At 49.2% G+C, this 27,002-nt stretch overlaps 1 protein-coding gene across 1 annotated transcript; it reads left to right on the top strand.

Annotated features, from left to right (window-relative positions):
* Window positions 1–227: 227 nt before the first annotated feature.
* On the top strand, window positions 228–26,986 carry BPHL (biphenyl hydrolase like). Its single transcript, XM_032647506.1, has 7 exons — window positions 228–365; window positions 6,008–6,111; window positions 8,451–8,617; window positions 9,930–10,083; window positions 14,645–14,776; window positions 17,790–17,913; window positions 26,640–26,986. The coding sequence occupies exons 1-7, from the start codon at window positions 244–246 to the stop codon at window positions 26,725–26,727; spliced, it is 891 nt and encodes a 296-aa protein (XP_032503397.1). The 5' UTR covers window positions 228–243; the 3' UTR covers window positions 26,728–26,986.
* Window positions 26,987–27,002: the final 16 nt, after the last annotated feature.

Here is a 27,002-nt window from a genome sequence, read left to right as displayed (position 1 = left end):
CCCGGCGCCGAGCGGCGACGGCTGCCTGTGGGCCCGGCGCATGCGTGCTCGGGGCGTTTGGGCAGGTGCGGGCTCAGGGCTGCCAGGAGACCCCGCGCACGCGCGCCTCCGGCGCGGCGCGGGGCGCTCAGGGATGCCGAGGGGCCCGGCGCATGCGTGCTCGGGGCGGCGCGGTGGGGCGGGCTCAGGGTGGCCGGGAGACCCAACGCATGCGCGCTTCCGGCGCGAGCGCGACCAGTGACCATGGCGGCGGCGGCGGCGGCGGCGGCGCAGGCCCTCTGGGGCGCGCGGCGGCTGCGGTTGTTCCTCTCCACGCTGAAGCCCGGGATCCACGTTCCCCAGGCTGAGCCCGTGGCTGCGTTCAGGTAATGGCGCCGCTCCCCTTCGGGAGCCCCCGCGTCGTTGTCCGCGCGCTCGCGGCGGCGTGAGGGGAGCCGTTGGCCAGGGGCCGGGCTGAGGACACGCGTGGTCATGGCCTCCCCGGCCCCTTGCCCTTTAACCCGTGACCCGAGCGCGGGGGGCGGGGCGGGGCGCTGGGCCGAGGTGCGGCGCCGGGAGCGGCGAGGGTCCGGCGGTGGGAGACCCTCGCTCCCGGCCCGCGTTCCGCGCAGCCCTTCACGCCTGCGGGCAGTGCTCGCGTGCGCTCCTGTCAGGCCAGCCTGGCAGTGCCTGCGCCCCATCAGCTCTCGGAGTCGCGGGCCCCAAGGCCCTGGGTCTCCTTCGCCCCACTTGCCCGCCTCGAGCTTTAATGTGCAGAAGAATCACCTCGGGAAGCGGAGAGATGGCTCCCCGAGGTGCTGAGGGCACAGGTTGTGGAGACGCCCAGGAATCTGCCTTTCTGTCTTGTGACATGCCCTCCCGCACAGGATTCGAGATACAGCAGCAGCAAGAAAAGTAGATCCGTCTCTGACTCCCAGTCTTAAAAGTGGGTGCTGTCGGTCTCAAGGGAGAGTACGCAGGATATGCAGCGTGAACACACACACACACACACACACACACACACACACACACACCCTCGTGAGCTGGGTCAGTTCCACTCATGACTAGGAAGGTACCTGGCCTTCAGAACTTCACCTGTTGGGAAGCTTCTCATTTGGAAGGAGAAAGGAAAGATCTGACCATGCAGCTCTGTAAGTCAACGTTGAAAAATGCCTATTTATCCAGTGTCCCATTTGCAGAAAGGGATTGAAATGGGGTTCCTGTGATGGCACCAGTATCGGTTACGATAAGTTATTAAATGATTGCAAGAAGGCCCCATCCACTTAGCAGTGCAAATCATTCCTCCTGAAATATCTCTGAAAAACAGGCTTCTCTGGATTTTCAACTGCCGTTTTATAAATGCAGTTGCAAATTGATATGACCTGTGATGGGGAAAACAAGCGGTGGTGTTGGTTAATCTGGAAACAAGAAGGCAGTCCAGTGTTAAGTAGGTAAAAGCACTCCTGTAAGACCTTTGCTTCAGAACAGCGGGTGCCTCACCTACAATTGAGTTGCATTCCAAAACCTTCCCTGTAAGTCTGCTGTTTGGAACTCTGACTCTTTGTATTTCATAATCTGCAAAGTGGTTTATCCCAAGGCCTGGGCAGGAAAGCCTTTTCCACCTGAAATTGTGTGTTACGTGCATTTACAATATTAATAACTTTACAGAACCTAACAGCCTGCCTGAAGAGAGATGTTTTCCAGTTCAACCTGGGGAGGTTCTGTCTGAGCATCAGGGACCTGCCTGCCCCTGGCGCCTGCCTCACCTTCTGTCCAGCAGTCAGGGTGAATGTGGCCGCGGTGCCGAGCCCCGCTGGGGACTGTTCAGCCGCGAGGTTACAGAAAAAGCATCGACAGGAGCGAGCTGTTTACCCTCTCTAAGCCTCGTGCCTTGCAGAATCGTTCCGAGGGTTTGAGACAATGAGTGTAAAAGGCCTGGGACATGATAGGAGTTAAGTAATTAGTAGTTACAATTAATAACAATACAAATATGAATATCTAAATAATAATACAGTGTATAAAAGATGTAAAAATAAGTCCTCCATATTCATGTTAATCCAAGCCCTGGGCATCGCTAATGCTTTATTGTAGCTAATGGTTACTTTGGAAAAAAGGTACAAAAGAAATAGCTGAACATACAAGGTACAGAGAATATGGAGGACTTATTAGGTGGCCCCCATTTTAATTTCTAAGGGAAGTGTGACATTCCAGGTGTCGACATTCAGGCGCTCATTTTGGCTTTGCAAGTTACCAGCAGAGTGACTGGGGCCAGTTACCTAAGCTCTGTTCCTCAGCGGTAAAATTAGGTGGAGTCTAATGTACATCACACAGCAAAATGAATGAGATAAGTAAGCTCTTATCAGAGGACATTATCTAGTTTAACAGTTAAACTGTATGTTAGTTCTAGTTTAATTTTTTGCCTCAGCTGGTTACATTCTTGCCTGCTCCCACAGGGATCTCTCCCTCCTGACGGGAGGGGGCAGCTCAGCTCCCTCATCAGGAAGTACTTGCTGTTGTATTGCTCCTGACCCCCTTCCCTTCCACAAACTTGCTTGTCCGGCCTCCCAAAAGGAGGGATTCCAGGACAAAAGTGAGGCAGGATCTGGGCTCTTCGGCTGAGCAGGCCTTCCTGCAGGCTGTTTTTTAAAAAGTAGACAGGATTCTTCTCTCCTCTAAGAAATTAACTCAATACAATGTTTCTCAACCTCGGTTGTCTATTGGAGTCTCTTGGAGAATTTAAAAACTACAGATGCCTGGGTCCCAGCCCAGAGATTTTGATTTAATGCAGCTTGGGTATCTGGAGATTTGAAGGTTTGCCAGATGATTCAAATCTAAGTTTGAGTCCCACTGGTATAGTGGGGACAGGAAATGCTCTCGTAAAAAGGGGCCGAGCGTGTAGCTGTGTAGGTGTTGCTGAGGGTGTGGTGAACGTGTTGTCTGCTGCGTGCACCCCAGCGTCTCCTCATACTTGGCAAAGTGCGTAGTACTGCTGGTTGCAGATTGAACTGTCTTCCCTGCCACCTCCCAGGCAACATGGAGCACCCAGCCCAAAGTAGGGGTTCAGGATATACGTGAACGAGTGAATAATATTTCAGTTTCGGTGTTTTAGAAAGCACATGCCACGGCTCTACCCCAGAATTACTGAGTGGGTCTCCCAGGATTGTCCCAGGCAGGTGTATTTTTTTTTTTTTTTTTTTTTTTTGCGGTACGCAGGCCTCTCACTGTCATGGCCTCTCCCGTTGCGGAGCACAGGCTCCGGACGCGTAGGCTCAGCGGCCATGGCTCACGGGCCCAGCCGCTCCGCGGCATGTGGGATCTTCCCGGACCGGGGCACGAACCCGTGTCACCTGCATTGGCAGGCGTGCTCTCAACCACTGCGCCACCAGGGAAGCCCCAGGCAGGTGTATTTTTAACTCCACAGGTGATTGTAATGAACACACCTGCTTAAGAACACCTGGGTTAGAGAAGTGATTAATGGGAGGGAGAAATTGACAGCCCAAGAGAAAGGGGTTCATTTTTCTTTAAGTTTTCTATCCTTTTTCCTACCTGAGAGTTTGGAAAATTTGGTGTCCTGAATGGGGTTCAAAGTGATGAGCCCATGTCAGGGCCATTCCAAGACCTGGCCTCTGCAGCCTGCTTTTGTCTCAGCGCTCTTTTAACAATGTTAACGGAGGCCTGACTCATCTGAGAGCCCTTTGATAAGCTGGAGGGAAAATGCAACACTTCTTTCAAGTATATTTATGTGGAAGATAATTCGATAACTATTATTTTTTCAAATAAAACTTTTTTCTTATGTTTGAAATTGATTTGCTTTTGTACACCAACAGTTTTCTGTCCTGTTTCCCCAACCTGGGGATGGATGCAAGGTTTTGGGAGCCTCCAGTAACCCCAGGCGTAGGCTGGTGGATAATGGCAGGTCCCTCAGGTGTGACGACAGACAAGGTGTTGGTGACAGAACGCCAGGCACATTTCCTGCCCGATAGCCTGGCTGCAAACCCCTTCCCCACTTGGCCCCAACCTTTGCTCCCTCTCCGCCCCCGTGCTCTTGCCAGGCTGAGCTTGCCCGGTCCCCACGTGTGTCCCCAACCCCTGGGCCTTTGGTCATGCCATTTCTTCTTCTACAAGCACCCTCCCCATCACATTCTTTCTTCAGAGTTGTACCCATCTTGGAAGTTCATCTCAGATGCTGCTTTTTCAGTCTGCTCCAGGTACCTCCACCCAAGCCTGATAGAATCTCTCCATCTCTCTGAAGCCACCTTCAAAGTCCTCCGCCCTAGTAACCCTTCCCTGCCATTGAGCTCCCATCATGCCCAATTCTAGACTGCCAGGTTTTATCTCTATCTTCTTAGGCAGCCAGAAGAATGTGGGATGGGGATAATTAGAAGAAAAGAAATTTGGAATGGGGAATCAAAACACCAATATGGCAGAGCACAGAGGGAAGTCCAAGGCCTTTGGCTGGAGAGACTTCGGACTGGCCACGAAAGGGAAGCCCGTGTGAGCCCGGCCCTGGAGGGGTACAGGCCTGAGAGCCAGCAGCCCCTGGTTGTGAAACCCAGTGGCTCGGACCTCGAGAGAGATGGGGGGGGGGCCTCATTATACATGACATCTTCACTGTGCAAAATGCCTCTTCAAGCATGTCCTTCACACTGCTGGGAAGGGGGCCTCTCGAGAACCTTGAGGGCACGAGGAGTGATAGAGGTGCACAGTCTCCCTTAGTTGAGCTGAGCGAGCGCTGGGCATCTGTGTCTGTCTGGGGAGCTGCCTCGTTTCCTGTGCTGAACACAGGCGTCTGACAGCTTCCCCCCTCCCTGAGGGTGTGCAGACGACGCTTTCTCTTGCCGATGAATGGATGTGTCAGGAAACCATCGTTTCCTGAAATGACTCTATCAGTGGAGCCTTATTCGCCTTTATCTTGATTCTGGAGCTGTCCGAGGAGCAGGATGTTACAAGTAACAGCAGGGTCTGTGCGACGCGACCATGGCTCGGTGCTGCTGTTATTGCTCCTCCCGTAATATTTCTGTAGATGACGAGCTCGTATCAGTAGTTATGTCAGGCCTTACTACCACTCAGGTCTGTCATATTTCCAGAAGTTGTGTGTTAAGACTCGATGTGCCTGTATCCGGCAGATTTGTTCCAGCATCTGTCCTGGCACGCCTTCCCGTCCCTTCTGCGTGTCCCGCAGCCATCCGGGGAGTTGATGGGAGGCTCCTAGGGCCTGATGCAGGGCCCTGTATGTGCCGTGTTGGTGTACACCCTCACGTTGCCATCCTGGAGCTTCCGCGAGAGCAGTTGAGGACGCTGCCCAGGGCAGAGCCCCTGGGGTGGCACACGGTTAGATGCTGCAGCGTGGGAGGTCTTGGGCCAGGGAGGGCTGGCGTGGGGAGGGCTTTGATATGGACCTGCCTATCTAACAGTCAACGCAGAAACATTTCAACATCTTAAAACCAGTCTGGCCACATTGGTGCAGACGGGCATTCCTGACCAGGGGGCCCTCATGTGGCTGGCTGGAGAATGGAGAGGCCAGATGCCTACAGGACAGCCTCGGGATCAGGGCCTTCCCCCTGGACCCTGAGACCAGCCTCATCCTTGGGAACGCCACCAACGCAGCTTAAGGTCCAGGTGCCTCCTCTGGACCTGCTGAGGCCTAGACGAGTGGCTCCAGGGTCTGTGCCGGTGCCCACCTGGCATTCCACGGCGGGGGCTCCCGCATCAGCCTGCACCTTGGCACCCCAGCGTGGGCCTGTAGGGTGGCTTTGACTTCAGCAGGCCTCTCGGTGCCTCTGTGGGTTAAGCCCTGAGCTGGTGCTGTAGGATGTTCAAACATGGAGACGCAGCCCAGATCTGCAGTGTGGTGGGGAGGAAACACACGGGTCCCTTTCTAGGTCTGGAAAACTGAAGCACGTTATCAGAATAATCCGAGGGACCTGGGGAGGGTACTGCAGCCGATTCGTGTATAAAAGCCTGGCTTTGTCCTCACATTTGTGCTGCTCAGTAGTTTTCCTCTGGGGATGGGGCTTTTCTCTTCCAGCTCCTCTGTGACCTCTGCCAAAGTGGCTGTGAACGGCGTCCACCTGCACTACCTGCGGACTGGAGGTGGAGAGCACGCTGTCCTGCTGCTCCCAGGAATGCTGGGTCTGGAGGTTTTACCGAATGCTCTGCATGCTGTGTCATCTGTGCTGCGCTCACAATCCCAGATGCCCAGGCTTGATGATTAACTTTAGTGCTTTGCCGAGATGCTTTAAGTAATACTTGCTACAGTCAATTTTAGGTGATGTAGAAAGATAACCTTTCTACTTTATGCAGTTTTTATTCCTTTAAATACCCAGTTTTCTCCCATGCAAGTCCAACACTGTGTAGTTGCTTACAACCTAGAGGGATGACGGGTCAAGGAAAGCATTGTGGGAAGAAGGGATGGGTGAAGGAAGGAGATGAGTGGGTGACCAGCGGCCCAGTTTGCCTGGAATTGAGGGGTTCCAGGATGTGAGACTTCTGCTGCTAAAAGTTGGACTGATTGCCCTGTTGTGCTTGACTATATGTTCAGCCAAGATCAGAGCTAAGAACAAAACTGGGCTTAAAGCCTTTTTGAAGGTCGGAATTAGTTTGGCGTGAACGGAGCGTGGTAAAGCCAGGTGGGTTGCGATCTCCTCATATAGATGAGTAGTTTAGATGTAGAAAGTTCGGGGTGGGGGAGAATTTCCAGTGATCCCAGGGCATCTCAAATTGTGTTTTAAGGGTTTTAGTATTGTTTTATTTTTAATTTAAGTAATCCCAGTATATACTTATTTCCTTATGATTTGCTTCCTTCTCTTAAAAGTAAAATGCTAAAATTTTTCAGTCACATGATGGTTCCACTCGATGTAGCCTCAGCTGATGGTGGCACTGTTGTAGCTATTGACGCGTCTCTGTCCAGGTAGTATCGAGTATCTTCTTCCCTCGAGCTGTTGTAAGGGAGGACCATATTTACTCCAATGGCTGACGTAGAGCTAAAGCAATGAACAGTTTGCCATTGTTTCAGTATTGCTGTCATTATCCAGGTATAAAAAGCTTTTGGCAATTTAGTTTTTGCTTGTGTAAAACATTAACCTGATTCAAAAATCGAACAGCAAGTTTCTCCCCTAAACTACTGTCCCCCAGCACACAGTTCCCCTACCCATGGGCAACCAGTGTTCATGCGTTTCCTTCTCAGGTATCATATATTGGTAACTATTCCTTAAAGTAATTTCATTAAGGTTTTAGTATTCAAATGGTCTTTGCACTGGTCTTCAAATGTATACCTGTGTGCCAGGTATTATTGTTTCTGCAGTTGGTCTTCAGTTATACTGTTGCCTTTTCCCACCTTCTCACCTCCTGCCCCTCTTTCAGCACAGTTCCCTGGAAGACCCTCCAGTTCAGTGATCATGAGAGAAGCTTGAGATGTCAGAGCAGTAGACGTGTGCTGGAAATCCAGTTACGTTTTCAGCTTGGGTTTTCTGGGTGATTTACCTGATGCTGAGGAAGGTATATCTTGTTAGGAAGAGTGACATCATCATCCTTGATGACATTAAATGATCCTGCAGCATTGAAAGACATTTTCTAATAATCGCCCGTTTATTAAGCGAGACATTTAGTATCCATTTGTGACCTGAGCTATGAGTCCCCAGAAATCAAGCAGAGCTTAGAAATGAGATGCTGACTTGCCCCTGGACTGGGCTCCTTGGGAGTCTGGCCTTCCACACTGTGTGGACCACACAAGACAACCCTGCCTGTGCACACGGTGGCCATGACCGTGTGGGCAGGCTGGGGGTTGCCGGTCAGGCCCGCCGCCGGCCTGAGAGCGTGGCTCTACTTGCTAACATGCGCTGGCTCATACAGTTGTCATGAAACAACCTAACTTGATTTCTTCCCTCCACACCCTTCCCTCCCCCCTCATTTCAGTGTTTTAGTTTAATTTTCTGGTTTCTAGTTATAACCAGAAAATAAAACCTTCAGGGCTATTCACATTAGCTTAGTAGAAGACATCTGGGATTTTAGAATTCTGCTTTGAATGACTAGGATCAAATCTCATTCATGTGTCTACACATATTATTAAGACCTCTCTCACTTGTAACAGTCATTTTTAAAAAAAAAAAAGAAAGAAAAAATAACCCAGAAGCATGTTGTATCAGTAAGTTTATTTCTGTGAAGTTTCATGATTTTTTTTTTTTTTTAAATAAAAAGCACGAATAAGCTGAAGACAGATCAAACGTGCTGAAATGATACAGGACCAAATGAAAAATCAGGACCTCTGTCCTTCTCAGAGTAGCCACTAGGGGGAGGTGGAGGGTAGGTCTGAACTCCAGCAGGAAAGGAAGCTGCTTTGCTGTTTACAGCTGAGGTCTAACTTTGAGTAGAAACTATAGTCACTTTAAGTTTGTAGTTGTTTCTGCTTCTGATGTAGTGTGCTTGAAACAATGAAAGCATTTACTGGAGTGTAACCAAGTGACTACTTTTAGGGAGTGGAGAGACTGATTTTGGACCTCAGATTGAGAACCTGAATAAGAAGCTCTTCACGGTGGTTGCCTGGGATCCCCGAGGGTACGGACGTTCCAGACCCCCAGATCGAGATTTCCCAGTAGAATTTTTTGAAAGGGATGCAAAAGATGCTGTTGATTTGATGAAGGTGGGTCTCTTAGGCAAGAGCCCAGAGGAGGAGGGTGGCTGGGCCTGTCTTCATTTATTTTGTTTTTGTTTGTTGTTTCTTCAAGGGTAATACCACGTGACTCCTATAGAGAATTCAGGGTTCAGATGGGTATAAAGAGGAAAACAGATATATCAAACAATCTAACTATTTAGAGGTACTGCTACCAAGACTTTGAGGCTCTGCCTTTCTGGGCAATCTTATTACATGTATAAGCACACAGTTCTGTATTGATGGCATCCTACTATACCTGATGATTTTCCAGCTTACTGTTCATTGAACAGTTGATCAAGGAGTTACTTCCATGCCAATAAATACAAATTTACTTCAGTTTTATAATAGGCACTTAGTATTCTGTTGTATGGATACACTGTGTCTTAACTCCCCCCTCCTGATGCTGGCTAAATCATTTCTAAGCTGCCGTGTGTGTGTGTGTGCACGTGTGCATGCAGTTGTACACGGAAGTGCGGTGAACATCGTGTTGTGCATGGACTTGTGGCGCTCATGTTTTGCTATTGCAGACACTGCTGGTGTGGACTTCCCGGACCTGTCCTGGTACACGTGTGTGAGAGCTCCGTGCACATTTAGGAGATGACTTGCTGAGTGACGGGCGATGCAGATATTCATTCTACGAGATAGTGCCAAAGTATTATCCATAGTAGTCACACCAGTTTAGAGTCCCGTCAGCAGATGTCTTAGACTGATACTCGTTACTTCTTTAAACTTCCCCAGTCATTCAGTGTTCACTTCTCGGCAGCGTCTCTGAGATGCTCATCTTCCCTGTCAGACACACTCTCGGAGCCTGGCTGATCACCCGAAGACCAGTGTAACCACCATCATTCTTTCCCGGCCTTCCTGTAGCCAGTTCTTCCCATAGTTGCAGTCAGTGGCTTTACCAGATGCAGCGACTCTCCCGTTTCCCTCTCTGATCTGCATACCTGTCCTCAAAGTCTTCGCTCAGACCTGCACGGGTGCACACACGTTGTCACGTCCAAGTACAGCTGATCTCCACTGTTTCTGGTTCCTTGAGACTTTATCCAACCAGGAGATGTAGTCCCCTCATCAGTCAAAACAGTACTATGTACTTAGGTTTTTATGACCATCATATTTGCACCACAACTAATTGAGAGAAGCATTTATGTCGTCAGATGGTGGACTCTAGGATTTTTCTTTAATGGCCAGTTGACACTCCACACACCACAGCTGTGTCGATTCTGATACTTGAGGATCATCAAGCCCTCTCGGCGGCGAGGAGCCGTAACCTGCGCTGTGCATTTCGTGGTATTTGTCACAGATGCTGAAGTTTAAGAAGGTCTCTTTGCTGGGGTGGAGTGATGGTGGGATAACAGCCCTCATTGCAGCTGCAAGATACCCGTCCTACATCAACAAGATGGTGATCTGGGGGGCCAACGCCTACGTGACCGACCAGGATGAGGAGATTTATCGGGGTAAGTCCCTCCACCTGGAGAGCAGCCTCCTCTCCCCCGACCTTTCTCAGGCCTTGTTTTGACGTGAGTTGACAAGTCATGTCTCATCCGTTTCCTCGGCTGTAATGTGGGAAGGTGGTGAGTTCTCAGGAGAGTAATGCAATTTAACTAGTCTGTATTTTCAAGTTTCCTATTTCCAGAAGTGACACTTTATATGAGTCAGGAAAAGCCTAATAAGTTCGTATTTACATTTCCTACTGTGATAGTGACCCTCAAGGAAGGAGGGGGTTGACATGAAGTGTTATTTCCAGGCTCATTTCAAGTAGTGAGTGTGGAAGGGAACATTGTATTCAAACGTGAACCCGCATACTTTGATAAAGAATTGTTGTGCTAGTCACACTTTTTAAGGTTGTCCTTCAAGCTTATCTCTGAGGATTTTTAGAGACGGGGAACAGGGGCTGGCAGAGTGCAGCCCGTGGGCAGACCTGGCCCACTGCCTGTTGGTGTAAGGCTGAGGCTCTGGTAGAGGGGACCGGCGCTGTGACTGCTGGGGACCCAGAGGGGTGCTTCCCTCCGGCCTGCGGTTGCTACCCAGGCCTGTACTGGTGGCCTCCTCGCCCACCAGGCATTCCAGCTGTGGCAACTCAGGAGTCGTGGAGCCCCCAGCAAGCTGCCCGAATTGAGACCACTGGGCTCGCAGGACGAGAGGACGGCGCACTGAGATCTGGGGGTCCCTGGGGCGAAAAGTGCAACTGACTTAGGCTTCCCCCACTTTCCTGGCTCCAGCCTTCGGCCCCTCTGTTCCTCTTCAGGAGGTGACAGCAGGTGTGTGGGTGATGATGCCCGGCCCCGCTGTGGCTTCCCTCCTGCGTCGCCACTGCTCCTGAGCCTCCATTGCCCCAATTTGTCAGCGTGTTTTCTTAACAGAACTAAGAAACAAAACCCTCCTCGGGAAGGCCTCCTCACTGAGGCGGACATCCCGTCGTTTACTTCCGCTCCTTCTTAAATGTGTTACAAGGTAATACACTTTAAAATATGTATTTTAACATGTATCTTATGTAATAGGATATATACTGTAAAACAATGTATATTTATAAAACAAATATTTTATATACTTAATTTTATATAAATAATGCATATATGTATAGCATCTCTATAAATTAAATATGTCAAGCATATAATAGATAATATTTTTATTTTGATTATTTCATAGCTGAATTTTTAGTTTAACTGTATAATATTTGACCCATATAAGGCAACACCTGCGACGTGAATGGACCCACCAAGGAGCACAAGGTCAGTCACTGCTGGCCTGCGCGCTGCTTCCAGCCTGAGTTGTCCATCCATGTGCCGTCTTGAAGACACTATCGTCACATACATTCATATCCCTAAACGACACATAATTTAGTTTTATTTGTTTTTGAGCTAAACAGGGTGCCTTCGTACTATATGGCATTTTCTGTGACTCACTTTTTACCCACAGTTTTCTTAGAACGCCGTTTCTGAGGTTCATTCGTGACGTTGCTGCGTGGCGTTCTGTTGGGCACACCTGTTGCACTTTATCCTCCCTCTCTTTCCTCCTAGTGTTGCTGTGAGCATCCTTGGGTGCGTGCTCAGCGTGTGAGCAGACCTCCCTGGGGAGGACGCCCGTGCTGGGGTGGCTGCGCCGTGCTTGCAGACGTGCTGCTTTCAGGTGGCAGATCATTTTCCAGCAAAAGAAGCTTACACTTCCACCACCTTAGCTTAGATCCTCAACAGGAACTTGGAACTATCAGAGTTCTTAATTCTGGCCAAATGGGTGTAAGATGGTATTTTATCGGAGGTCTTAATTTGCATTTTCCTGTTACTAATGAAATTGAGAATCTTTTCATGTGTTTATGCACCACTGGGATTTCTTCTTTTGTATTTTACCTATTTGTGTCTTTTTACTGGTTTTTAAATTTTTATTGTGTAATATATGATACATGTAAATAACACAGTATGTTTCACAGGTGTATGTTAGGAAGTGTAACAACAGAACCAGCACCCAGGAGACCCCACCCACCTCAAGCGTAGAGCACTTCTGATATGAGCACGACGTTACTGAGGTGCAGCGTTACTTTGTTTTTTGGTTTTTAGTAACCTGATTACTAACTCCTTGCTGGTTAGTCATTGTGTTAGTAGTTGTGTTACCAGTGTGTGACTTGTCTTTTTGCTTTCTTTCTGGACAGAACTATTCAATTTTCATGTGAGGAAATGGTACAATGTTTTATTTTCTCATTGCCTTGGTGAGTTTTTAGTTGAGGCATAAATGACCTGTAACATTGAGCTGCTCTTACGTTTGCCGACGCGTCTGTCAGCTCTTTGCTCACCTTTCTTCCTTCCCCCTCACGTGTCCCTTCTAAGGCCCTCTCTCTTCTCCCTGAAATTGTTCTTCACAAGTTCTTTAAGGGCAGGTCCGGTAATAGTCAACTCAGCTTTTACTTAAAAATGTTGATTTCGCGTGCACTCTTGAAACACGGTTTGGCTATAAGTACAGAAATAGAAGTGGACGCGCATCTTCTCTGCTGTTCTGGCGTCTTCTGCCTTCCGTACCTGCTGTGTGGGTCTGACTGTCCTTCCTTTGGAGTGATATGTCTGATCTCTGGCCCTTTTTCAGATTTTCTCTTTTTCTTTGGTACACTTCTGTTTTACTACCCCGTGTTGGATTTCTTTTTGTTTATCCTATTTGGACTACATTTAACTTTTGTCTGGATTCTTTTATCAGTTCTGAGACACACTGTCACCTGCTGATTCCCTCTGACAGTGAGTCCCCCCCCCCCCCCCGCCTCCACCTTCCCCCTCTTGTCCCTCCTCCATCTCCTCCTTTGGGGACTGATTGAACTTTGTAGACCGAGCATTTCCCTCTCCCCGTTTCTATTCACCTCCGTGTCTCTGTGTGTAGGGCTCTGCAAAATTTCTTAAGCTTTCTCTTCCAATTTTCTAGTTGTTTCGTTATCTTTACAAAGGTTCTGATTGCCTTGTGATATTTTTTTTTTTTTTTTTTTTTGTGGTACGCGGGCCTCTCACTGCTGTGGCCTCTCCCGTTGCGGAGCACAGGCTCCGGACGCGCAGGCTCAGCGGCCATGGCTCAAGGGCCCAGCCGCTCTGCGGCATGTGGGATCTTCCCGGACCGGGGCACGAACCCGTGTCCCCTGCGTCAGCAGGCGGACTCTCAACCACTGCGCCACCAAGGAAGCCCGCCTTGTGATCTTTGATGAGGAGTGGATATTTGCTTACTCTTAATCTGAAAACAAACAAAAAAGACAGTGAGCATAAGTTGAGAACACTTTCCTTCAGAGAGGATGTCCGTTTGCTCCTCTTGGGAACTATGGATGGTACCAGGTTGGGGCCATTTCCATCTCAGGTTCAGCTGTGTCCTCCCTCCGCCAGCCAACAGTCACCTTCCCCCGAAGCAACCCTGCCTTTGAGTGGTCTTACCACTCTTCGCTCTGTTTTCAGGGTTCTCTTACACACAGACACACACACACACGCATACACACACACACACATACACACTCTAGTTTCCATCAATTACTGCAAACTCCAGCAGTGCAACAAAAATTGTATATTATGAGAGAGCTAGTTGTTCCACTGCAAGAGGGCCTTCCCGAGGGTGTGGTCTGCTACACGGCCAAGGGCAGAGCCATCTCTGGGGCATTTCTCACGGGCCGTCTTCATGCCGTCGTGCCAGCCCCTCTCTCCTCTTCCTTCTTCGCAGGTCTCCTGCCACCTCTTCATTTTCTGGCTTCTTCTCTGCATCTCCCCACCAACCCCGCCCTTGACCCCATCTGGAGTCTTCTCAGTTTTGTGAGGAGCAGTTCAGCGTCCTCAGCCTCTGGACTCAACCCTGGGCGTCCGTCTGCGGGTTCAGAAGAGTGAGCAAGTGAAAGGCAGGCACTGTCTGTCAGGGTCCGCCTGCCTCAGACGGCAGCTCACTTTAAAGGCGGCGTTTAGCCATTATTTCCTTTCCTGACAGAGAGTCATCTGTAATAGAGTTTGTAGTTAGTAGTTACACCCATGTGCCTTCAGTGGCAGAAATGAGAATGAATGATGTGTGTGCATTTCTCAACGTACATAAATGCAGTTCAGAAATAACTCCTGTTATAAATAATGTCATTTTCACTCAGATGACCCTAATTAGGGGAATGTCTGCTTTTATCTTATACCTTTAACAGAAAGCATTAATTTTAGATCTAATTTCATTCACTTGGTAAGAATCTACTGGTCCCTCTTTTGTGCCTGAGGGCCACAGTGGGGGACAAAACAAAGCAAAACCCCACACACAGAGCTCACATCTTGGTGGGGACCCAGCACTTGGCCCTCACCACGGACACAGAAGCCACTGAAAGTGACCAGCCCTGAGCAGAGTGATGGAGGGCAGGGTTGGGGAAGGCCCGGCCGACCTGGGCGAAGCCAGCGTGAGCCACGTGGAGACTGGGGGAACACTCCCAGCTGGCAGGACAGCCAGTGCCGCAGCTCTGAGTGCACTGCGCTTGGAGTATTTACGGATGAACTCCAGTCTGAGACTAAACCCATTCTTGCCCACACATCTGTCTTTCAGGTATCCGAGACGTGTCTAAATGGAGTGAGAGAACAAGAAAGCCTCTGGAAGCCCTCTATGGGTTCGACTACTTTGCCAGAACCTGTGAAAAGTGGGTGGATGGCATAAAACAGTTTAAGCATCTTCCAGATGGTAGGTTACATGAGCTATTTAACGGTCCCTTTGCTCATTAGAGAGGCTGCTTGAGTCCCCCAGATGCTCGAGGATTCCTCGGGGATTAACACGCTCGCCCACTGTCCTTCCACAGTGATGTGTGAACAGAGGGTGCTGGTGATCATGTACAATGCGAGTTCTTGTGTGATAGACCCGCCTTGCACCAGAGACAGACCATGTGTACAAAGGGTCACATTGTTGAGTCTCTCATAGCAGACTGTTCTTTTTCCTTCGAATCCTTTGTGTGTATGATGGCAAAATCATTCTCCAGAAGCCTCAGATACTCTTCACTTTCTAATTCCAGGATGGGTAATTAGAAAACAGACACCAGATTTTCTCTTTTTCACATTTAGAGGTGTCACCCCACTACATCTTCTGTTACTAGGACAGAAAAGGAGGGATTCTCTGTCATGACCTTCAGCCCCAGAAGAATTAGTATGAGGAAGAAAGTATTCAGTCCTTTCCCAAGTTCCGAGCTGAGTTGTGTCGCTTTAGCTGTGACAGACGTCTTCCTGTCTTTATCTGAAAAATTAACATGGTTTCCAGTAACAGGAAGAATTGACATCCTGAAGAGAAATTCTGAATTAAAGTCTGTTTTTTATAGCTATTTACATTTGTAGTCTCTCACTTTTCTAATTGCTAGAAGAATCGAGACTAGGTAAGATCTAATCTTGAAGCACATTCAGATACAAAGTTGTTGTGATTCAGGCACCAGTTTGGTCTATTCAGTAATCATTTCCAGAATGAGTCATCTGTCAAAACTTTCATAATGAGAAGGACATTGGAAAATGTTACTTTTTTGGTTTAAGTTCAAAACAGCAAGTATATCCTGTTCAAATGCAGTATCCACCCATAGAAACAGGTCCTTGAAATGTATTTCAGGAGAACGAAAAGACAACTACAGACTGGGAGAAAATATTTGCTAAAGGACTTGTATCCAAATATACAAAACACGCTTAAAACTGAACAATAAGAAAACAACCCAAATAAAAGATGGGCCAGACAACAACGAGATCCCACTGCACACATCTTAGAGTAGCCACACAGAGGAATTTTAGGACAGTGAAAATGCTCTGTATGATATCATCATTGCATCCACGTCATTACGCATTTGTTCAGACCCACCAAATGTGTCCACCAAGAGTGTGTGCCCGGGGGATGCCCCAGACTCAGGGAGGTGATGGTGCGTCCGTGCAGGTTCATCTGTTGTAAGAAGTGTCTGACGGGGTATCGACGATGGAGGAGGTTGTGCGTGTGTGGGGTTAGGGGTACGTGGGAGCTCTCTGCCTCCCACTCAGTCCTGCTGTAACCCTAAAACTCTAAAAAATGCAGTGTATTAAAGAGAGAAAGCGAGGGAGAAAGTGTCATGATACAGAGAATCTGGAAATGTATGAATCCTCTTACGGCAAGGCTGTTAACAAACTTATCTCCCTTCAGTACTGATTCCTCTGACAGGAGCCCTTTTCTTGTACTCAAGGCTCTGGCTGCTCAGTTCAGTTTAGGGATTGATCGCCAGATCTGGAGTCAGGCCCGGGGTGGAGTCTGGCTTTGCCACGCGGCTGCCGTTTGAGTGGGTTCAGGCAGGTCACTTAGCCTCTCTGAGCAGCAGTTCTGGGTCTGTGAGCTGGAGATACTGGCAACTACCCCAGGAAGCTGCTGTGAGGATTATATAGGTGAGGTGAGGTGTTTTTATACATACACACGTGTATGTAAAGTATGTGGGGTTATATAAGTGAGGTTTTGCATACTATGTGAGGTTATATATATGAGGTTTTATATACTATGTGAGATTACATACGTGAGGTTTTATATATATATTCTATGTGAGGTTATATATGTGAGGCTTCATATATATATATTTTATGTGAGATTATATACTATACATGAGGCTATATATGTGAGGTTTTATATGTATTATCATATGTGAGGTTATGTCACGTGAGGTTACGTACGCTCGGCTTCGGTACAGTACCAACTCCAGGGTGAGTGCTTAGTAAAAAGTTAACCACTACTATTGTAAAAATACTTGATTTACGAGCAGTTGTACCTACTGTATGAGTTAAAGCCTGTACCTCCTGTGGCTCACAGGTGCCGAGTCACTGGGACGGCTCCTGACACGCGGGGTGGGCTCGGGAACACTGGCGTTAATCGCCACGGGGCTGCTCAGTGGCGGGTGCGGCCCCCCCAGGGCCAGCAGGCAGTGACCCCCACCCAAGAGGAGGGAGGAGCCATTGCCTGGACAGCACCCAGGGACCCCGGCTTTCTCAGGGCAGCTGGGGAGGACAGGGCGAGCTCTGGGGTGCCTCCTGGGAGCAGGGCGCCTCCTCTTAGTGGTACAGCCACCCCGGGGATGTATGATTGTCCCTGATCAACCGAGAGAGGCCAAAAAACTCATGGAGTTAGGGCACCCCCAAGATCTCCCCAGCAGGAAATGGCAGGACAGGAAGTGGAGCCTGACTTGTGCCATGTGAGCCTGAGAAATGCTGTCACACATCAGGGTGAGGGCCTCTGTCAGGGGTGTCGGGGCGGGATGGATGGACAGCAGCTTCTGCACAGCTGCAGTTGTGTCTTCACCGTGAGGGACACAGGCTTGAGGGCCTTAGGGCCCTACTGAAGACACTATTTCAAGGGAGGAGCTTTTCAGGTAGCAAGCGCCTACCATCGTTTGGCAGACAGCGAACGGCCCCACGTAATATAGAGACTTGTAGGGTTTTTGTTTGTTTTAACTACTGTTTTCCATGAATTATGAATTTAAATCAGGCAAGAGTGCTTGTTCACTAGAAGAGCTTAAAAGAAAAAAGCCAGGAGAGAAACAGAAAAGGAAACCCAAAGAATGTTAGAGCTGGAAGGCACTCAGACCCCGACTGATCCAGGCCAGTCTCGTAGAGACAGATGCTAAGGGCGGGGGGGTGGGGGTGGGGGAGGTTTGTACGCGCTCTGCACCTCCGCACCCCTGGGAGGGTCACGGGAAAACAGTCTCCGTGTCTTTCAGGTAACATCTGTCGGCACCTGCTGCCCCTGGTTCAGTGCCCCACCCTAATCGTGCATGGTGAGAAGGATCCTCTGGTCCCGAGCTTCCATGCCGACTTCATACACAAACACGTGAAGGGGTCACGGTGAGTCCGGCGTGAGCCAGCACTCTGCCCTGGGGGCTTGGGAGGTAAACGGGAGAAGCTCTAGGAAGAGAAGAAGCATGAGGGTTGGCTTTTTCAGGGGCATCCCGCCCGAGAGGAGGGATTTTTGTCCCGTGTGAACCAACAGTCCTGCTGTGTTTAGGGAACAGGGGGCCAAGGAGCCCTGGAATCCGAGGGCAGGAGCTCTAAGGGCTGCAGCACATCAAGCTAAACAGTCACCTATCATTTGGGAACTTTCGTTATAAAAGCACTACTCACCCAGTAAAGAAAGTTTGTAAAATCAAAAGAAGAAAGCAGATCGCCTGTTGCTTACCATCCATTTAAATACCTCCATTAATAGCATCTCTGTGTACTACTCCTTTCTAGTTTTTTTAACATAGATACAATCATATTCAACTCTGATTCCTGCTTTTTCCCCCACTTAAAATTATGTTGTAAACTTTTCGTGTTATTTCAGCCTTAAATATGTACACATCAGAGGAGAACCTGTTATTCAGAATCACGAAACAGCAGCGTCTGCCAAGCCAGCTGTGTTGGTGGCCCATTTGATTAAATGGCAGAGACACGTTCCTTGTCTGTGTAGCCCCGTTTCTGCCAACCAGCCTGGGGACACCAGAGAACCGAATAAGACATGTCAGCAGAAATTCTGTTCTTCAATCCCATTTGTTTTTATATGGAACAGAAATTTATAATTTAAATACTTTGGCTGACACGGGAGCCAGCTTCTGCTGGTGCTTATATCAAGATGAAAATTCCACGTTGGGCAAGCTCAGAATTTCCTTGATATGCAGTGATGCACATCCTAAAGGAGAAAATGGGGTGTGACCAGGAGCTAGTGGCCTGGCTTTGTTTTTTTTTAAGCAAACCTCCTGGAAAATAAACACCCAAGTGAGCCTTGATCCCTTCAGAGACTGTATATGAATTCCAGAGCTGCTGTCATTACTCAGGACGTCTTTGGAATTGTACAGAATTCTTTGGAAATTGGCGTTGTTAGTGACCTAAGAACACCCTCCCCCACCCCACCCCACCCTGACCCTCCATGAGCCGATTCTGATGCCCTGCAGGCCAGCCCAGCCTGGTAGGTCAGTGGTGGTCCCTGAGCTGAGAGTCCCCACGGTCCAGCAGGGAGAGTAGAAACAGCTCCTCTACCTCCTAATCATACTAGTTATTCCGTGATCGATTTTAACAAATGTCTCAGAGAATTTTTAAATGTGGGAGACACGCTTCTTATTCTGCAGTAAAATAGCATTCCTCCAATTCCTGTCTAATTCCTGTGTTCAAAGAGCATTTTATATTTAAAAGGCATTTCACATATGATTACATACTTCACAACAACCTTATGGGAAAAGATTTTGTCCCAATTTACAGATGAGAAAATCAAGGCTGAGACATGTTAAGTAATCTTCCAAGGTTGCATGGCTAGTAAACGACAAATCCGAGGGTTTTTTCCTCCTAATATAGTGCGTTCCCCGCACAGCACAGCTGCCTCTCATAAACATACTCTTATTTTAATATGATGGTAAGATGCCTGTACTATATACTTGCTGACCTGGTTAATTGTCTTCTAACTTCAGAAATGACAGGTTTTTGCACACTGAGGCTCGTGATAAATGCAGTGTGTTCCCTTAGAGAGCCAGGTTCAGTAAAAGTCTGCGAGAAAGTTTAATTTAGGAATTCTGTTCCAGACCCATCTCCTAGCAACAGAATACATCAATATGGGAGAAAAATATTCCCTTGCCATTCAGATGTTAATGGTTTTAGTACACTCTCTTATGGAAGGTCATTTTCTTACAGCAGGATTCTTTGGAAAAAATGAGTTGAGAGTAAAGTGTTAACACTTGCTCCCTTCCTCTGTCAGAAGAGCCGTTTATGTTGGGCGTGAACCTAAAACACGGTGGTTAATTCTGGACCCACAAAAAGAGGGTTGATTCCTTGAGCACCAAGGTCGCCCTCCGAATCTGTGCACAGGCCTCTCACCCCAGGGGGGGCAACTCCGAGTGCAGGTGCTTCTGACGAACTTGGGGTTTCATTTCCCTGCCAGGTACATTTATGATTAAAGAATTAAAGGCACAAGTGTGTCGCTCAAGATTGTACTACAAATAGATAATCAGGTGTGAAACAAATGCCTTTCCTGGAAGGGGGCCGAGTGCAGGGTGGGTGCTGCCCACCTGTGACAATTTGTCTGCCTGTGACAATTTGTCTCTCTCTGTTTGCTTTGCTGGAGAAGAACCACAGCATCTCCTGGAGACAGAGACCTCAGAGATCACTCAAGTTCAGTGACTAGATTTTGTTTTTAGGCAGTTGAGCCCTTCCTCCTAACAAACTCTTCTGCAGGAGTCCCAGATACAAAGCATAAGACAGTGGTCGCTGTGATTATCCCCCGCTCGGCCAGCCCTCCCTCCTAGATCGCACAGCACTGACGCCGCCGCCTGCCTGTCTAGCCAGCCTCTGCTTGAGCGCCTCCAGTTGCCGAGCACGCCTGGTCCTCGGGGCCACCCAGCTTGCTGTCAGAGTTGGCGCCGAGCAGAGCCTGCGCCCTTCGGACCCTCCGGGGCTGGCGTGGACGGGCCCCTGGAAGCAGAAGGGCTGATCTGGCTCAGGAGAGGGTGGGGCTTCACGGAGGGTGTGACCACCGCGCTGCAGTGGAGACACGGGGTGCTCGCCGTGCGTGGTCGTCAGCTCCGGCTGCTGTGACAAAGACCGCACACTGGGCGGCTGAAACTACGGACGTTGAGGCCCTCACAGTCTAGAGGCTGGACGTCCAAGACCAGGGTGGCAAGGGGTTGGTCTGTCCTGAGGCCTTTCTCCTTGGTGTGCAGGTGCCATGTTCTCCCTGTGTCCTCACACGGTCGTCCCTCTGTGTGGGCGTCTGTGTCCTGATCTCTTCTCATGAGGACACCCATCAGATTAGATTAGGGCCCACCTGTGTGACCTCACTTTAACATAATACCTCTTTAAAGACCTGATATCCAAGCACGGTCACACTGAGGTACTGGGGTTAGGACTTCAACATGCGAACTGGGGGGCACGGCTCAGCCCACAACACTACGTTTCTGAGGAGGTTCTCAGATCTCAGGAATTGGGGGCCCAGCAGAGATCAGGATCTGGTTTCAGACCCGGCTACGTGTGACCAGCCCCTTGCCCCTTCCCTGCCTGGCCAGGGCCACCCAGCCTCCGGGCACAGCTTAGCTGTCTCTTTCTGCTCCTCCACTTACTCACCGTTCTGAGGCCACGCGGCCCCTTACTGGCACCTTACTAGCAGCAGTGAGCAGGCCAGCCTCTGTCCCGGACGCGGTCTAGTTCAGCCTCAAAGCACTTGGTACACAGTGAAAGGAAGAATGCGAGCATCGCACGGCCACATCTGTGGGTGGCAGGGGTCCCTGAGTGGTGACTCAGGCCCGGAAAGTGTGTTGTGGAGTCCACCTGCAGGTTCTGGGGCCAGAGAACAGACCCGGAAGGAGAGGACGAGGGCCGGAGTCCACGTGTGCAGAGAGGTGGGGCCTTGGGCTCTGTGTGGGCCAGAGGGGAGGGGTGGGAAACGGAGTCGCGCCTGGAGACCAGAGTCAGGGTTTGGGGGCCCTGAGCAGCATTTGCAGCCGTGGTGGCTACAGCACAGCAGGGGCTCAGATGGACCGGGGGTGGGGGGGGGGCGGTGCTGGTGATGAATCGTGCTCGTAAGCAGGTGGACGTGTTTCTGTACCTCTGTTTCCTGTGTGTCACGTGGGGATGGGGATGCCTGTCATCTCAGATAACTTTCTGAGGAATGAATGGGGATGTATGTGCAAGTTCAGACGAATAAGAACTCGGCACACGGTAGCTGCCTTCGTGGATGGAATGCTGGTGTGGGTGTAGGTGGTCTGGGGCCCAGGAGACAGCAGGGTAGAGCTCGATGGGCAGTCAGGCGCATCGCCCTCGGTCAGCTGTACGTGTGCACACACACGTATTTATATATCGTGTGGACATGTAATATATCTATAGCGAGAGAGGATTGATTTACTATGGGAGTAAGGCATTGGTTCGTGCAGCTACAGAGGCTGAGAAGTCCAAGATCTGCAGTCAGCAGCTGGAGGCCTGGAGGCCCAGGAGAGCTCATGCTGTGGTTCAGTCTGACTCTGAAGACCAGAGAACCAGAAAGAGCTGATGTTGCAGTGCGAGTCTGAAGGCAGGAAAAAGCCAGTGCCCCAGTTTGAAGACAGGCAGGAGGAGTTCCTCTTGCTCAGGGGAGGGTCAGCCTTTTGTGCTATTCGGGCCGTCAACTGATTGGATGAGGCCCACCCACGTGGGGAGGGCAGTCTGCTGTGCTCAGTCTGCTGATTCAGATGTGACTCTCATCCCAAAAAACCCTCACACACACACCCAGAATCATGTCTCACCAAATGTCTGGGCACCTGTGGCTCAGCCAAGTTGACACGTAAACCCATCCCTGGTGGAGGGCAGCTGGCAGGAGCTGTCCTCAGAGGTCTTGGCCTGGTGGTGGTAGCGCTAAGGGTGCCTGGGTTCCCCAGGTCGTGGGTCAGGTGCTGGCCTCTGTCTGATCACAGGAGGGAGGAGGGGCCTCGCTCTGCAGCTTCCTGGCCTTGTCCACTGGCCAGCGGTGGGAAGATGGCCCCAGACCTCCAAGGTGGGCAGGGGGGTGGTGTGCCCCTGCGGGCGCGAAGTGAACAGTCTTGTGCTGGCAGCAGGTTCGTTCCGGTTCCGTGGAGAGGGGGCCCGGCAGACACCGAAGGAAGGGGGACGCACCCCCCTCAGCTGCCCGGATGACCCTTCCCCCCCCCCTCCTCAGCTGCTGTTTCTAGTTCCTCCTCTCTGACTGCAGGCAGCTCAAGAACCGCTTTAGGGCCAGTTTCCAGGATTAACTCCAAACAGGTCCAGCCTCATCCTTACAAAGCCGGGTCCTGGTGTCTCACAGTGGGGGGAAGGGGGGGCTCATCCTTTCTAGACAAATCTCACCCATGACATTTTCTAAAATCGTTTTTTTAACACCTTTATTGGAGTATAATTGCTTTACAATGGTGTGTTAGTTTCTGCTGTATAACAAAGTGAATGAGCTATACATATACATATATCCCCATATCCCCTCCCTCTTGCGTCTCCCTCTCACCCTCCCTATTCCACCCCTCTAGGTGGTCACAGAGCACCAAGCTGATCTCCCCGTGCTATGCGGCTGCTTCCCACTAGCTGTTTTACATTTGATAGTGTGTATATGTCCATGCCACTCTCTCACTTCGTCCCAGCTTTCCTTTCACCCTGCCGTGTCCTCAAGTTCGTTCTCTACGTTTGCATCTTTATTCCTGTCCTGCTCCTAGGTTCGTGAGAACCATTTTTATTTTAGATTCCATATATATGCGTTAGCATATGGTATTTGTTTTTCTCTTTCTGACTGACTTCACTCTGTATGACAGACTCTAGGTCCATCCACCTCACTACAAATAACTCAATTTTGTTTCTCTTTATGGCTGAGTAATATTCCATTGTGTATATGTGCCACATCTTCTTTATCCATTCATCTGTCGATGGACACTTAGGTTGCTTCCACGTTCTGGCTATTGTAAATAGAGCTGCAATGAACATTGTGGTACATGACTCTTTTTGAATTATGGTTTTCTCAGGGTCTACGCCCAGTAGTGGGATTGCTGGGTCGTATGGTAGTTCTATTTTTAGCTTTTTAAGGAACCTCCATACTGTTCTCCATAGTGGCTGTATCAGTTTACATTCCCACCAACAGTGCGAGAGGGTTCCCTTTTTCTCCACACCCTCTCCGGCATTTATTGTTTGTAGATTTTTTGATGATGGCCATTCTGACTGGTGTGAGGTGATACCTCATTGTAGTTTTGACTTGCATTTCTCTAATGATTAGTGATGTTGAGCATCCCTTCATGTGTTTGTTGGCAATCCGTATTTCGTCTTTGGAGAAATGTCTGTGTAGGTCTTCTGCCCATTTTTGGATTGGATGGGTTTTTTTTTTTGATATTGAGTTGTATGAGCTGCTTGTATATTTTGGAGATTAATCCTTTGTCAGTTGCTTCGTTTGCAAATATTTTCTCCCATTCTGAGGGTTGTCTTTTCGTCTTGTTTATGGTTTCCTTTGCTCTGCAAAAGCTTTTAAGTTTCATTAGGTCCCGTTTATTTTCATTTCTCTAGGTGGTGGTTCAAAAAGGATCTTGCTGTGATTTATACCATAGAGTGTCCTACCTATGTTTTCCTCTAAGAGCTTTATAGCGTCTGGCCTTACATTTAGGTCTAAAATCTCTTTAAGGTAAGAATTTTCCAACTGCGGTGGATTGTGGTCGCCAGCAAACGTAAATAAACTGTCTCCAAGTTGGAACATTTTGTTGGTACGCTGTACATAACTGGAACCTTCATAACGACTTGCTTACATTGTGAAGCACAGTACAGATAGAATAATGGACGAATAGCAAACGTGTCTTAAGTGTCTACTGTGCGCCCAGAGATAATTTCATCTTCAGAATAACCCTCTGGGGTGGACACTGTTACTGTCCCCACTTTCCAGGTGAGCAGCTGTGGTTCAGGGAGATGCTGTCGCTTGCTGGTAAAGAGCCTGCGTTGGTCAGACTGGGTTGTCTTGCCCCCATAATAGCCAGCGCCTTCAGCCTGTTACTCCTTCGCCCACTAGCACGTAGGGAGCATCGTCCAAGGACTGTCCAGGAGAGGTGGAGGGAGACTAGAGGGACTTGAATTCCTCAAAAGGTCTAGAGTCACATTTCTTTTTCTAAAGGTGCCAAATGCAGTGGGGAACCTGCCCCAGCAAATAGGATCTAGCATCTACCCCCGAGGGGTCCATCCTCTCCAGCTGAGCCGTGTGTCTGGCAGTGGGAAATTTCCTACTCGTTTTCCTGGAAAGTGTGATTGTTTGAACACCACTCTCCAGGAGCGTGTGATTTGATCCTTTGTTAACTGGGTGAGAGTCTGGGTCAGCAGCAGTGGCCACGCTGCCTTGGCAGCCCCGTATTTATACCTGTCCGGGGCAGTGCTGCCCCAAGAGGAGCACATGTCAGGGATAGTGACCTCTGTATCAGACCTCAGGGAAGGCTGTGTTGAGGACCCCGAAATGATCCCAACAGCTATCAAGGAGCAGAGCTGTCTTATTCATACCCTCATTTATCCATCTGTCTGTCCGTCCCTCTGTCTGCCCATCCTCAGTCCAGTGCAGTTCTGAATGTAGATGCCTCGGAACAGGGCTCCCATATTTTTAACGAGGAGCCCAGTTTTTATTTCCCGAGACTGAGATTACTACTGGGAGAACACAGACAGCACTGAGGCTAAAAGACGGGATCGCAGCTGCTGTCTCTCCTTCCTTCTTGGGCGTCTGAACAAATAATAGGAGTGGGTTGGCTCCCCACACAGGAGGACTTGCAGGTTTGGCAGGGTGGGTCTCTGCTTCAGGCTCCAGCTTGGTCCACGTTGGAAGGTGCAAGGTATCCCAGACATGCCCTTCTGTGACTGCCAGCATCCTTGCAGTTGGTTCTTTTCTGTCTCCTGAGAACAGAGGCCGTGACTGTCCCTGTGAGCCCCGTCCCTCTGGAGGGCAGCTGGTCCTTTCTCTGGGGTGGTGCAGCTCATACTACTTTCCTGAATAGCATTAACGTTGACTTGGAAATGCCCTGGTTATTGTTAGTGGCGTTATTAACCTTCCCCAGGGCCTCAGAAAGATGCCAGCAACAGATCCTCCTTTCAAGCCAGTGATCTTGATAGTCTGGGTTCCCTCACACACCCCCAGTCCCCGTGTGGTTGGTTGCAGGAGGCCCAGCATCGCACAGGGACAGCTCTGTTCCAAGCTCCCTCTTGCCATGCGTCCTCCCTCATGTTCACTGAGGTCCCTAGAGCTCTCAGCTCCCCACCCCGTGGAAAGCACAGAGAAGCAGGAAATGCAGTAACTGGCATTTTGCCCCAGTGTAGTCCTTTTAACGTCTAACTGTATTGTGGACAGAACAAGTCAGACTTGTGCTTATATCCTAGAACCTTTAATTTGTTTAAAACTTATTGTCTGCACTTTTATAGCCAATAAATAAAATGTGTAACTCAGAAGTCTGCCTTTATTAAAGAAACTGCAGACCAGCCACATTTGACCAAAGCCCTGTTGAAAGGAAGAAGCCTCCCGAGGATGGTGAGGTGTCTTGACAGCTGCACAGCCAAGGGTGGGTGGCTAATGCAGGTTCCTGCCACCCTCACAAGCTTCAGGAACATTTACTTACCCTTTGTCTGGTGGCTTGTATGCAGACCTGCTCAATCCTCCAAAATGACGGGGTGATTTGGAACCTTGAACAACAGGCCTACGGGGGCTGTGAATTCTGATTTGGGTTTTCCCACTACATAGATACTCCAAGAGGCTCCAATCCAGTGGATTCTGCACACTTCATCTTTTTATCATCTTTCCAACCCTCTCTCTCAAGACCAATGTTATTAAAAAGAATTCTTTTCTTAGGTAACCACCAATTACATCTCCCACTCTGTCAGGTTTGCAGTCAAACTATTTCTTACCTGATTCAGTTCCAAGCACAGTGTGTGTGCTCTGTCACTGTTACGTCTCTCTTCTGGGACCATTCATAAGATGTACCTTACACTTTCTTCCTAATAGAGGTGATGGAAAGAAAACCAGGGCAGTTTCTCACTTGAGGTTTTCATGAAACAATAGGGAGGGTAACAGGTTTTTAAGGGATGTGCCATTAACCATAATCTTTCTTTTTTAGGTTGCATCTGATGCCAGAAGGCAAGCACAACCTGCATTTACGTTTTGCAGGTGAATTCAACAAGTTAGCGGAAGACTTCCTACAGTGACCGTGTCCCCGAGGACATGTGACCTGTGAATCCAGAGCCTGGGGCTGCCTTTGAAACCCGCCTGCGGGTCACCCCCCAGTTCACCTGCCTTTCCAGGCTCCCCGCGCCTCCCCACAAACTGCTCCTAATCCAACAGCAATGATGACATACTATAAGCATCTTCTAGCTTTCATAGCTACAAAAATGAAACCTGATTTTTCAGTGTTGTTAATTTCTACCGTTGTCTTAAAAAATAAATTGCTATCATGATTTACTTTACTTTCAGGTTAACGTTC

This window comes from Phocoena sinus, chromosome 11 (genome assembly GCF_008692025.1).
Source record: "Phocoena sinus isolate mPhoSin1 chromosome 11, mPhoSin1.pri, whole genome shotgun sequence".
Taxonomy (NCBI): domain Eukaryota; kingdom Metazoa; phylum Chordata; class Mammalia; order Artiodactyla; family Phocoenidae; genus Phocoena; species Phocoena sinus.
The sequence above is the reverse complement of the archived record's forward strand: the minus strand, read 5'-3'. Positions and strand labels throughout refer to the sequence as shown.